This window comes from Vombatus ursinus, unplaced genomic scaffold (assembly GCF_900497805.2).
Source record: "Vombatus ursinus unplaced genomic scaffold, bare-nosed wombat genome assembly UNPS02005659.1, whole genome shotgun sequence".
NCBI lineage: Eukaryota > Metazoa > Chordata > Mammalia > Diprotodontia > Vombatidae > Vombatus > Vombatus ursinus.
Genome location: NW_020945437.1, coordinates 8,826,591 through 8,840,195, shown reverse-complemented (window position 1 = coordinate 8,840,195; position 13,605 = coordinate 8,826,591). Strand labels below are relative to the sequence as shown.

General features: G+C 37.2%; 1 protein-coding gene across 1 annotated transcript in view; it reads left to right on the top strand.

The window, feature by feature from the left end:
- CCDC83 (coiled-coil domain containing 83) overlaps nt 1-10,378 on the top strand; it is a 53,524-nt gene extending 43,146 nt beyond the window's left edge. The window contains exons 8-10 of the mRNA XM_027848333.1: nt 4,150-4,214; nt 7,583-7,776; nt 10,129-10,378. Coding sequence (XP_027704134.1) covers nt 4,150-4,214; nt 7,583-7,776; nt 10,129-10,293 — 424 coding nt within the window. The 3' untranslated portion in view covers nt 10,294-10,378. The remainder of the gene's footprint in view (nt 1-4,149; nt 4,215-7,582; nt 7,777-10,128) is intronic.
- Nucleotides 10,379-13,605: the final 3,227 nt, after the last annotated feature.

Below are 13,605 nucleotides of genomic sequence, written 5' to 3'. Positions count from 1 at the left end.
ATATTACTTACTCCTTACTCCTTTAACATGGTAGTTGCTAAATCTTGTGATCCTGAATGTGGCTCCACCGTATTTGAATTGAATTCTGGTTGTTTGAAGTATTTTGTCTTTGATGTGGGAGCTCTGGAATTTGGCTATAATATTCCTGGAAGTTTTCATTTTGGGCTATCTTCCATATGGTGATTGGTGGATTCTTTCAATTTCTATTTCACCCTCGGGTTCTAGGATATAGGGCAGTTTTCCTTAATAATTTCTTGAAATATGATGCCTAGGCTCTTTCTTTGATCATGGCTTTGAGGTAGTCCAATAACTCTTAAATTATCTATACTCAATCTATTTTCTAGGTCAGTTGTTTTTCCTATATTTCACACTTCTATTTTTTCATTCCTTTAATTTTGCTTTATTGTTTCTTGATGTCTCACAGAGTTATTAGCTTCCACTTTCCCATTCTAACTTTTAAGGTATTATTTTCTTCAGTGAGCTTTTGTACCTCTTTTCCATTTAGCCAATTCTGCTTTTCAAGGAATTCTTTTCATTAGTGAATTTTTGTACCTCTTTTTTTAATTCGGCCAATTCTGTTATTTAAGGTGTTATTTTCTTCAGTATTTTTGGTGCTTTTTTCTTTTTACCAGTTAATTATTTTTTCATGATTTTCTTCCTTTGCCTTCATTTATTTACCAAATTTTTCCTCTTCCATTCTTATTTGATTTTGAAAATTATCTTTTTAGCTCTTCAAGGAATTCTTGTTGAGCTTGTGTCCAGTTCACTTTTTTTGCTTTGAGGCTTCACTTGTAGCTGTTTTGACTTCATTGTCTTCTTCCGAGTTTGTGTCTTGATCTTCCCTGTCTTCATAGAAGCTTTTTATAGTCAAGTTCTTTTTTTATTGTTTGCTCATTATTCTGCCCTATTTCTTGATTTTCAACTTTATTAAAATTGGGCTCTATTCTTGGTTGGGGTGGAATGGGGGAAAGTACTGTCTCATGCTTCAGGCTTTTTTTGCACTGTTGTTTTCAGAGCTAGTTCTGAGGGTTTGGAAGTTTTTGTTGCTTCTAAGATGGTAAGATCTGGGGAGAGATATAGTCACTACTCTCCTGGTCTGCACTGTAATCCTTACCCAGGAAGGGCACCTGATCCCTTGAAACTAGAAACTATACTGTTCCTTAGGGCTCCCACTCCCTCTTAATTGAAAATGCTCCTCTCTGAACTATGACCCAGAGGTAGGCATAGGTAATGGATTTGCCAAATAGCATCTGGTCCTGTGTCCAGTGCTAGCACAGGAGTCCTCTATAATGTTTCTGACCATTTGCCAGTTCTTCTGGCATGAGAGTTCCCAAAGCTGCTGTTGCTTGTGTCATCACCACCTGGTCCCATCTCTGGTGTTTAATCCACATGGGCCTCATGCCAGCCTCCATCCCCATGTCAAAGATTTCTCCTTATGACCTCCTAAGTTGTATTATGTTGGAAGAGTGTTTCACTCTGACCTTTTATTGGTTCTGCCACTCCAGAATTTGATTTGAGGCATTATTTTAAAGTTGTTTGGAGGATAATGTTGGGAAAGTTCAGCTGAGGGCTTTTTCTATTCTGCTATCTTGGCTTCTAGAGCTCAATGATTCTTGTTTTATCTCTCTTAATCTTATTTTCCATGTCAGTTGTTTTTTTGAAAAGAGATGATTTTTATGTTTTGTTTTTGTTTGTTTTTTACTTTGTTCTTATATTTGTTACTGTATTATTGACTTTTTGAGGCATATTTCCTTGATTTTTTTCAAGGTGTCTAGTAATATGCTGAGATTTCTCAGTTTCTATTCTAGGAAGTCTATTTCACTTACTCGCTATATCTTAAGTACATTTATTTCAGCCTTCCAAACTTTTTTTGAAATCACTCTGACCATTCCATATTATTTTATGGAGTTATGGAGTTATTACAGAATTATTTTCTTCTGGAGTTTTATCCTGGGATTCATGTCACCCTCTGGACCAGGAAAGTTCAGAGGCTTCCTATTGCTTCTATGACAAAATCCAACTCTTCAACTTGACATTAGAACGCTTTACAGTTTGACTCTAGTTCACCTTTCCAGATTTATTGTATAGTGTTGCACTCTATTCATTCTCATTTGAGCCAAACTGGCCTATTTTAAGTTTCTCAAAACTAGCACTCCATCGCCCATTTTTGTGCCTTTTCATAGGCTTCTCCTCAATCCTGGAATGTACAACCTCCCCATCCCTTACTCTTAGAATCTCTAGCTTCCTTTAGAGCTGAATTCTTATACCACATCCTATGAGAAGTTCCTCCCTGATCCCCTTAGCCCTAAAGAGCTAATTAAATTATTATTTACATTTTTTTTGTTTAGATCCTATGTCTTTTAGCATAATTGTAAGCTCCCTGAAGGTAGATTTTTTCATTTATATATACATACATACAAAATATATCATATTATATATGTACATGTGTGTGTATATATGTGTGTGTATATACATATACATATACATATACATATACATATACATATATATATCCCTGGCACAGTACTTTGCACATAATGGGAACTTAATAAATGTTTGCTAGATTGAACTGAACTGGTTTGGATTAGATTGCAATATTTTAATTTATATTATTTCTTCCTTGCACCGAGACACTAGATATACAAAGACAACAACAACAACAAAAATCCTTGCCCTCAAGGAGCTTGCATTCTATGGAATGGGAGGAGAATACAAAATTTTAATTATTTAGCATTGCTCTGTCTTTGTTGTTTGTCAATTTTGTTAGTCTTTTTAAAAGTAGCCCTTGGATTTATCTTTTAATTTTTTTAAAAAAATTTTTAATTGTTTTAAATATCTGCTCTAATCTTTCTCTTTTCTGTCAGTTGGTTTTTTAGGTTCAGGCCCAGTTACCTTTCTCTTTTTCTTCTATACATACATATACATGTATGTATGTATGTACATATATATATATATAAATGTATGTGTGTTACAGACATACATATATTCAAGGTCAGAATTTTCCTGAGTAATCTGTTGGCTACATAATGCTGATTTTGATAGACATATTAGACCTTTGAATTGGCATTATCTGATATGATCTATTATTTTTATTCATTAAGGTGGAAATTGGAGCAAAAGACTGACTTTTGGGGGAGTTCTTGTGTGGAATTAAAAGTGCAAACTTCAGGATTTTCCTGGAGTAAGCGCATAGGAGCAGGGTGGCCTGTCTCCTATTCTGATAGATGTCTTGGTAGAAAGTTTCTCTTGTTGTTGTTGTTGTTTTGGTGTGTGAGGAAGGCTGACTCCCTTTGGTGTTCTCACATCAACCTCTTGGGTCAATCTGTCTCCTTCTTTTCATTCTCCTTGCAATGACCCTGGGCCAGGACCTTAAGAAGAGAGGTTCATCGTAGGAAGCTCCTTCCTTTCCTTCCTGTTTCTTATCAGTCCCTTCTCCAACGTGTCCTTCACCTGTCGACTATTAATTATAATCTTCCTTTGCTCCAGGCTCTCTACTCATTACACTAATCATTTTACTCCACTCAAAAACTTTCAGTGACTCCCCCGTGCTCACAGAAGAACATAGACATTCCTGATCCTAAAGCTCTATAGTCTGACTTGAAATTACCTTTACAGGTTTTGCTTATTCTATTTCCCTTCACGTATCGTACCTTTTGTGTTACTCGACACCTTTGTTTTCGCCCTGCCTTGTCCCATTTCTAAGACTTTGTTCCTGCTCTCTCCCATTCCTTGAAAAGGACATTCCCTCTATCAAACTCCTTTATTTCCTTTAACATCCAACCCAGATGTCTCCTCTTCCATGAAATCTTCCTTCCCTTCCCAATGTAAAAGTATTCTCTTCCTCATGTTTCTTTTCACTCACATTTAATTTATTCTCCCCTAGGTTATATTTTTGTGGACATGTCTTTTCCCCTTACAAATTCCTTGAGAGAAGAGCTGGTTGTGTATCACAAGACCTAATAACACAGTAAACCCTTAATGAACGCTTGCTAAATTATTTCCTTTTTTAACAATTCGAAAGCCTAGTATGTGATTGATGTAAAATACTTTTTAGTGAATAAATATCTAAAAATTTCTGTTAGCAAAATATAGTTCATTTTCATTTGTTTGTTTGTTTGTTTGTTTCTTTCTTTCTTATTTCTCCTTTAGACCTCTGTTTCTTACCCAAGCAGCTGGCCTAGGAGAGCAAGATTTTCCTGAAGAAATACAGTCAGGTATGATTATTTAATAATGATGTTTCATTTAAAAACCACCAAAACCATAGTTATAAATTTTATTTACAGACCTAGACTTTCAAGAAAAGTCTGTCAAAGAGTAATGCTTTTTGACAGTACAGAGTTACTTATATTCCCTTTGCTTGGTGATATGAGGAGCTGGTTATGATTTGGAGAGATGGTGGTTGCATCATTAATTGTAGACAGCCTCTGTACAAAATTTGTGGGGGGTTGGACATTTCTACATTCTCCAATGTTATCTATAGAGTCTGAGGATACTGGCAAAGACAGAACATCTGTGTACCTAAAGAGTATATCAGTGCTCACAGATTAGTAGTCCCTGTGTTGCCTTAGGAAGTGTTACTATGCCTCTGATACTGATGCTGAAGTATGATGGTAAAAATTGGCCCCTGGAAGTATGGAAGGAAGAAACGTTTGTTCTCTGGAGGTGAAAGTGAGTAGAAAATACAAAGTGAGAAAGTAAGTCTGTGTACAAAAGAAAGAGAGTGACTTAATCATGGGTAATATAAAAGAAAGAGTGCTCCTGGATTCACGCAGAGACCATGGTCAGGCCTACCTATGCACTGACCTCTGGACCCCAAAGGAATTATGTGTGGAGGGATGGCAAGGGAATAAGTATTTATATAGTGACTGCTATGCACCAGGGGCAGCTAGGTGGCACAGTAGATAGAATGCTAGGCCTGGAATCAGGAAGACTTATCTTTCTGAGTTCAAATCTGGCCTCAGACACATACTAGCTGTGTGACCCTGGGCAAGTCACTTAATCCTGTTTGCCTCAGTTTTCTCATCTGTAAAACAATCTGGAGAAGGAAATGGAAAACCACTCCAGTATCTTTGCCAAGAAAACCCCAAATAGGGTCATAAATAGTTGGATATGACTGAAAAATGATTGAACAACAACTATGCACTGGGCTCTATGCTAAGCATTAAAGCTATGCTAAGCACTATTAAAAGTATTCTTGCCTTTAGTCCCTGAGAGTAGGTGCTATTATTATCTCTATTTTATAGTTGAGGAAGCTGAAGAAAACAAAGGTTAAGTGATTTGCCCAGATTACACTGCTGGTAAGTGTCTGAGGTCAGATTTGAACCTAAAGAGCATATCAGTGCTCACAGATTAGTAGCCCCAGTATTGCCTTGGGAAGTTTTAAGTCTTAAAGTTTTAAGTCTTTCTGACTATAGGTCCAACGGTCTATGTAGTGCAGTGCTTGTAGCAATACCAGTACTGGAGAGCCACTTGGATTCTGAAACCCACACAGCATGTCTGAATGGCACATTTCTGAGCTCCCTGAAATCTCCAAAGGGACAGAGTGCTTGGAGAGCATAAGTGTACTAAGAGCTCAAGGTGTGAGGGAATATAAGTGATAGTCCATGAAAATTAATTATCTGCAAGATTGTGATGAAATATATCTACTCCAGGGAAGGCTTGGATTTCCAACATCTGTCCAAAAAATGACGTTGACTGCCTTGGGAAGTAGTGAATTTCCCATTAGTAGAGGTCTTTAAATAGACCTCTTGTTGACTACTTGTTTAGAATGTTGTAGAAACAATTCCTGTCAAGATATGGGTTAAACTAAATAACTTATGATGTTTTTTACACGAGAGGACTTTAATGTATACATTGATGGTATCTCAAATACCCAGTCTCCTTCTTCCTCAGTCTTCTCAGCTCCTGTGAGGGTCATCTCAGCCAGACACAGAGATGGTCATACTTTTGAGCTCACCATCATCCACAGGTGTATTACTTCCACAATCAAGAATTCTAAAATTCCTTGTTCTAACCATAAGCTCTTCTCATCACTCCTCTTAAATCTATTTGTTATCCTCACCATGACCTCCAATATGTCCGTACTTCAGAACTCTCCCAGTATTCTCCAATTTTGGCTTTACTATCCTTCCTTTCCAATCCTGACCTTATAATTAACTATTCTATTCTCTCGATCTCTATTTTCAAATCCCTTTCCCCCTTGTCCTACTCCTACAGAGCCAAACCCTGACCAAATCTGGGATTATTCCTACCATCCTTTTCCACTCCAGATTGATTAGAGCAATTCAGTCATGCTCTCTGGGGTTTATATAAAACCATCAAGCTAGTTTGAAATCCAGGATTTGAGTGTTTGGCCACAAAGAAAAGAGAGAGCTATTCTAAGGAAGCCCACTTGAGGCTCAGAGGAGATGAAGGAGAACAGCCTCAGCCTTGACCTCAGGCCTTGATCCCCACCACACCCTGCTGGTCTTGGACAGAAGAAGAGCTTGTGGATTTCAGAAGGCTGGAGAATTGTGGACTTCTCTTTGGAATCTTAGTCCTAGCAGCATCCCAGAATGGGATAGGGTGCCTACATTGGGAGCTAAGGATAAACTAGATGCCCTGAAAAAATGTAGCTTCAAGATTCTGTAAGGAGCACAGCAACAAAGCTTCAGAAACTTCATAAGCACCCCACAAGAAGAGAAAAGTACCTCCAACAAACAAGAGCTGTGAGTTACCTCTTTGCCACATGCGTTCTCTAAGAGTGAGCCCACTTTCTCCTGGACTCTGTATATACTTATGGGGAAATGTCACAGACTTTTGGGGAATGTTTTATACCAATTGTTCTTACTATATCACCTTAGTAAATATTCCTTTCTAAAAATTAAGTTTAGCTGACTAACTGATATCAATAGGGCAAGCACACCAGTAGGTGCTTGTAGCCTATAGTACTAGAAGACTACTTCCGAATCACTTAGGTTACCTTAAAACCCTTATAGAAGAAATAATTACTTTTGCTCTGGGAACTTAGCCTCTCAGTGTGGGTTGAGAGAATGAACCACAGAGGTCGTGCTACACTTGTTAAATTGTTGAATGAGTGCCCACTCACCAAAGATCACTTGGCTTTTTGAGGGTTAATTACTTAAATGATTCTTTTCTCTACGAGGAAAGACAAAAAGTCTTATATCTTTTGTCCTTTCTTAAATGTAAATACTGCCCAACTTCCCCTAAATTGCAGTAGAATAGAGAAATGTTCATTTTCCAGATCTAGAAACCCTTTCTAAATTTTTATTTATTTTGAAAGCCTCGTGTTCATCAATCTGGATAACTAGTCTCTTTGAAGTCCTCTCTTTCAAAAAGATTTATTCTCTTTTGCACTAAGAATTCTCTATTTTTCACATTTCAATGTGATTACTAACATTTCACAAGAGGAAATGTTATATGATGTTTCTAAAACATGGGAATAATTCTCCCTCAAAATAAATAATTCTGCACTTTATTATATGCCTAATTGAAGACTTTATAAACATATGTATTTTTTACTTACTCATAATTCTGTATAAACATTATTAACTATTTCATTTTTCACCCAAAATGAACTTAGAATCAGAACCCTTAACGAAAAAAGATAAACCAGAAGTTTCATTGTCAGAAAGACTGGCCTTTCTTTATGAAGATACTAAGGAAAATGTAAACGGGTTGCAAAAAAGTGTAGAAGATACTGAGAATGATCCATGTATTGAATTTGGTGCTTCTGATCTAAGTTATTTGCTATATGAAGATGAAAAGGATTTCAAGGTAAAGTTTCATAACACTATGGTTTAATTTAAAACAACATTTTGTTGGTGGGTAAACTACTATAAGAAAAGGGATAGAGATAAATCTTTGATTTTACTTGTCTTAAGAAACTCCTACCAATACAGGTCAGCACCCTCTCTACAATTTGCAACTGTAGAAACTGTTCAGAAGTTAATTACTTGCCCAAGGTCATATAGCCAGGATATGCCAAAGTCGGGACTAGAACCCAGGACTGCCTGGTTTCAAGACTGGCTTGCTATCTGTTACGTTTTTTGAGAAACACTTCTTAGAAGATAAGGTTACAGAATTTGCACATATAAAGTGAAATTGACCCACCATTTACACACAGTACTCTGGAGAATTAGAACCTCTTTCTTATACATGCATTGTTTGCTCAATTTGTTAGATTCTATTCAACAAATGTTTTTTTTAAAGCACCTACTGTGTGGAAGCTCCTGTGACAGGAACCGCTGATAGAGAAGAATGAATACACAAATACTTGTGATGCAAGAAAAAGAGAGAGAGATGATGATGGTGACAAAGGAGAATTCTGGGCAAAATGCTAAGGAAATGTTGAGATAGCTTTCACATCTAGGGAAGACTTCATGAAGGAAGTGATATCTCTCTCAGTCCTTGAAGGAAGGAAAAAATTTAGATAGGTGAAATTGGAGAGGAAATCTTTCCTCCGCCTGGTGGGTGCAGAACAAAGTCACAGAAACAGGAGAGTCAGTCACTAAACAAATGTTTATTAAGAACGTAACTTGTGCCAGGCACTGTGCTAAGTGATAGGAAAGAAAGGAATAGAGGATTGAAAGTAGAAATGGGGGACTAAGTCATCCAGATTGGCTGGAATATAGGACATCTGAAGGGGAGTACTATGAAATTTTTAGACCATTAATAGTATGGCACAAGCTGAGTACTTCTCACTGTAGAATCCTGCAACAACATCTATACTATGTCCCACAATTCTTCTCCCTCTTGACATCAAAGCTGATCACCAAGCTGGAGTGAGAGACAGTGCTGTGTTACAGGGCAGTAAATAGGAGAGGCCTGTTGGTCATTTTACCAACAAAGACAGTTGCTCAAAGTCCTTGGCCTCTAGCTTCCACTACATCCCAACTCCCTTAGTGGCCTAACTCCTAAGTAAAGGGAAAGTGGCGTAAAATCAGTTGCATAAATTCTATGTCTGTCAATAATGTATTTGGATCAGCATAACATACAGGCTTCCCTTACTCAGGGATAATTGGGTTTGGGTGTTTTAGATGCTTCAGGGTATCTCATCTTTCACTTGCCTACTGTCTCACCATTAGAAATGTTTTGTAAATATCAAACTCTCCATTATCCACATGAATAGAGGTAGGAATCATGGTGTAAACCATCCAAAATTGTTAGTAATAAAAAAAAAAACCCTCATGTATTTGCCTTTGGAATTCACTGTGATAACCATGACACACTCTCTTCTCAGTAGATTCCTCCCGAAGTATTTAATGTTGGAAGCAACATCCCTGATCACGGACTCGGAAGTCCTGTGTTTAAGCCCCAGCTCTGACTTTATTTGTCATGTGAGTTTGGGAAAGTTAGACAAACTCTTGTGAGACTCCGTTTCTTCATCTGTAATGTGGGGGCAATAATGCTTACACTGTCTACCTAAGAGAATTGTTGCGAAGAAATTATTTGGTAAACCTTAAAGTATTACATAATAATAAACCCAGGTTATAGCATTTCTCTGTGCACTGACAGACTTCTGGTATAGGAAATGGACCTAGCAAGTTGTTGGGCATAATTACTCCCCCTTAACAAAACACCACTAGGTACTTAAGAGATGGCCATACTTGCAAATAAAAGGTAGCAGATTCCTGTAATTCCAGACCATCTCTATATATGAACAGGACACAACTCTAAGAATATTATTATACAAAAATTACATTAAGACTATCTACACATATATCCTAACAATCTTGACATTGAAAATTTTTACATGTCCAAAGCAGGAATTTGTTTTGTTTGACCATAAACATTTGTAATAGGTTTTGTTTTTCTTGCTTTCTCAATGGGGAGACAGGGGGAGGGAAGGGCAAGGCAGGTGGAAGAGATAGAATTCAGATCTCAAAAAATAAAATTGAATTTAAAATAACAAAGTTATACGCCACATGAAGGATATATGATTTGGAGCCATATGGAATTAGGGAGTTACTGGAGGAACATTTTTATCCAACAGAATAGACACCACACAACACTCCAGATAAAGGCCAGCTCTATTCCAAAGAAACTTCATCCCCTAGTCCATCTTATGTTAGCCCATCAGTTGAATAAACAACCCTTTGTCTTTCCTTCTCTCTCATGTCACCACAGGAATATACCAATCTGGGCCCACTGGAGGTAAAGCTCATGGCTCTAGAAGGAATGAAAAAACCTATTCATGAAGGAATGAAAGAAATGACCAAGAAAGAGTGGGAAGATGCTGGGAAAACAGAGAATTTCATCACGTATAAGATAATCCGTTCTTTGAAAAATTAGAGACTGGCGGGTGAAATAAAACATTTTTCCATTGTTAAGGTCATGTGTTGTATAAGTTCACTGTTCATTGAAGCTTTGACCTACTTTTAAGCCAATTTTTAAAAATATTACTTAAGTTTTTTTTTAAAGATTGTAATTACACTTAAAATAAAAGTTTCAGCTATTCAATTATTCATTTCCTGGTGTGTGAATGGCACAAGTGAAAGAATATTTTCTTAATACCATACTAAAATTACATTTTAAATATCAAATGAGATAATATTTGTGAAGTGCTTAGTACAGTGCCTGGCATATAGTAAACAGTATATAAATGCTTATTCTCTCCCCCTCCCCCCACTGTCCCTACTTTACCATGTAGAGTTGTGCTGTATCGATCCAAATATGGGCCATACCCTTAAAATAAAATCTCTTTGAAAGGAAAATATAGAGAGATAGACATCACAAAGTAGCATGTTATAAGATTCCATTGATGTTTGGTGGAAACCAGATGTTGGGGGAAAGAGCAGCATATATTTGGACAATTATATATTGTCTTATATTTTCAGAATGCCTTATATTCTACCAGCTTTTGTATTTGTTACTTCATTTGATCCCTTTTTTCCCTTAACAAAACACCACTAGATAATTAAGAGATGGCCATACATGCAAACAAAGGGTAGCAGAATCCTGTAATGTATTATTAGCATGTATTGTATTATTAATATCTAATATATCAGGATCATTTGATCCTAAGAAAACATCTGCCTATGTGGTAGGTAGGATGGTTATTAACCCCAGTTTACAGATAAAGAATTGGGGCTTACAGAGGTTGTGACTTGTCCAAGATAACACAGTTCATAATTGTAACAGAGGCAAAACTAAAACCCAGGTCTCTTGACACCAGATACAGTGATGGTGTTTCTTACACTGTCATGCTGCCTTAGTACAGAAGAAGATAACAGATTTATCCATTTCAAGCTGTAAAGAGAACTTAGAGGTTATCTAGTCTAACTTGGCCCCATTATACATAATCACTAAGATACAGAGAAGTAAAATAATTTGCTTCAGTTCCTAGGTAGAAAATGGAAAAATTGGGCTATTGTAAACGGGAAATGTTGCGTAGTCAGAAAATAATAAGAATTCCTTAAGCATCTTTCTTTATAAGAAGGTTGAACTGTTGATGCTGGCATCAAAGTAGAGGCATACTCATGTGTCAGTCAACAAGCATTTATCAGGCACTTAGTATGCCATGAACTTTGCTAAACACTGAGAATACAAAGAAAGGCAAAATCATGATCCCTGACCTCAAGGAGCTGACATTCTAGTCGGGGAGACAGCAACCAAATAACTACGTACAATAGATGACGTAGACCATTTAAAGAAAGTAATCTCAGAGGGAAGGCGCTGGAAAAGTCTCCTTCAGAAAATAAAGCTAATCCTTGACAAAGGCCTTCAGTTAATGGCATTACAAAATGGATAAATTAGACAGCAATTGGTTTAACAAAAGAATTTGGTAGAGAATTCCTTTAAATAGTGAAGCTCACTAAATTTCTTAAGATATAATTTAATGTGCAAAAATTTGGTTTTTGTATAATTTTTCAGGACACATCTGTGGCATAAGACAAAATACAATTGTATTGTATTGAGAAATGGGTGAGTTTGTAAAATATTCTTGGTATATTTAGCATTTTCCTGCATACTTCCCATTTTGTGGGCCTCAGAAAATACAGATAAAGTTAGTGTTAGAAATCATTAACTAGGATTTGGAGGAGACACAGAGTTCAAATCACATCCTCCAACGACCCTTCCTGCATTGGATCCCTTTGTATCCCTGCTGAGACTTTAGGAAAATTCCTATTTTTGAGGTTTGGTGAGGCTGTGGGACTCTCTAGAATAATGGATCCTCATCTGAAACAGCACATCTGTAAAGGAAAATCCCACTACTGTTGAGGCCTAAAAGGTACTAGTTGATGTTATTTTATGAAAGGCTATTGTTAATATTCTTTTGGGTTTCATTATTCTGAATGATTAATATTGTTAATTAATCATTAATGTGTTAATTAATTAGCAATTAATTAACTATTATTATTAATGGAATAATATCATTAATATTCTGTTTGATCTCATTATTCTTATTATACCGATTCTTTTTTTTTTTAAGATTCTCTGTCTTTTCTCAGCAGGGATTTTTTTCTTCATCATAAGGCACGTTTGTTAGTGTTTTTTCTCAGGTGTCAGTGCTCTCAAATAATCATACTAATTATCTTTAAAATACAACTGTGACCTATGCGCTAATGAGCACAAACGGGCTTAGGTATGTAGGAAGATTAGTCATTTTGTTGTTGGCAGAAATGCAAAACAAAGGAACTAGGGTGGAGGTCAGCAGCTGCATCTGCCCTTTCCAGCCTTCTCCAACTTCATCTGCTAGAAGCATTGGGAAGTTGTCACCAGCTCCCTATAGCTCCTTTGGAATTTTGCTAAGAGGAACCCCTGGATCATTTTGACATCGAATTCAATCAACAAGCACTTACTAAGTGTTTACTATGTGCCAAGTACTGGTAATTTCTGGTAATACATATACAAGCAGAAAAAGAGACAGCCCTTGCCCTCTAGGAGCTTACATTTTAACAAGGGATGAAGCATGTAAACGAATTGTGAAAAGCTGGTGGGGGGGGGGTGGAGAAGACATGAAGTTATACCACTCAGGAACATGGTAGAGAAAGTCCAGAGAGTGAGAAGTGTAGCCTATAAATGAATAAAGATATGGCTGGGGGGAAAAATATGACTGATTTAGGTATCCTCCTTAAAATGGAGGGTTGAGAAGGAATCAACCAATCAGAAGGAGAGGCCATAGGGTCAGAGAATATATATATATATATTTTTTGGTGAGACAGTTGGGGTTAAATGACTGGCCTAAGGTCACACCTCTAGTGAGTGTTATGTATCTGAGGTCGGATTTGAACTCAGGTCCTCCTGACTCCAGGGCTGGTGCTCTATCCACTGTGCCACCTAGCTACTCCCAGAGAACACTTCTAAAGTGAGAAATACAGGGATGAAGAGATTTCTGTGGCATGGTAGAGAAAGTCCAGAGCAGTGGTGAGGAACCTGTGGCCTCGAGGCCATATGTGGCTCTCTAGGTCCTCAAGTGCAGCCCTTTGACTGAATCCAAACTTCATAGAACAAATTGGGGATTTCTGTGAAGTTTGGATTCAGACAAAAGGCCACAGGTTTCCCACCCCTGGTCCAAAGTGTGCAGCCTAGAGATGAATGAAGGGACACTGGGCATGAGAGAGGTTGAAAGGAATTTTCTAACCCTAAAACAGAAAGAAGATT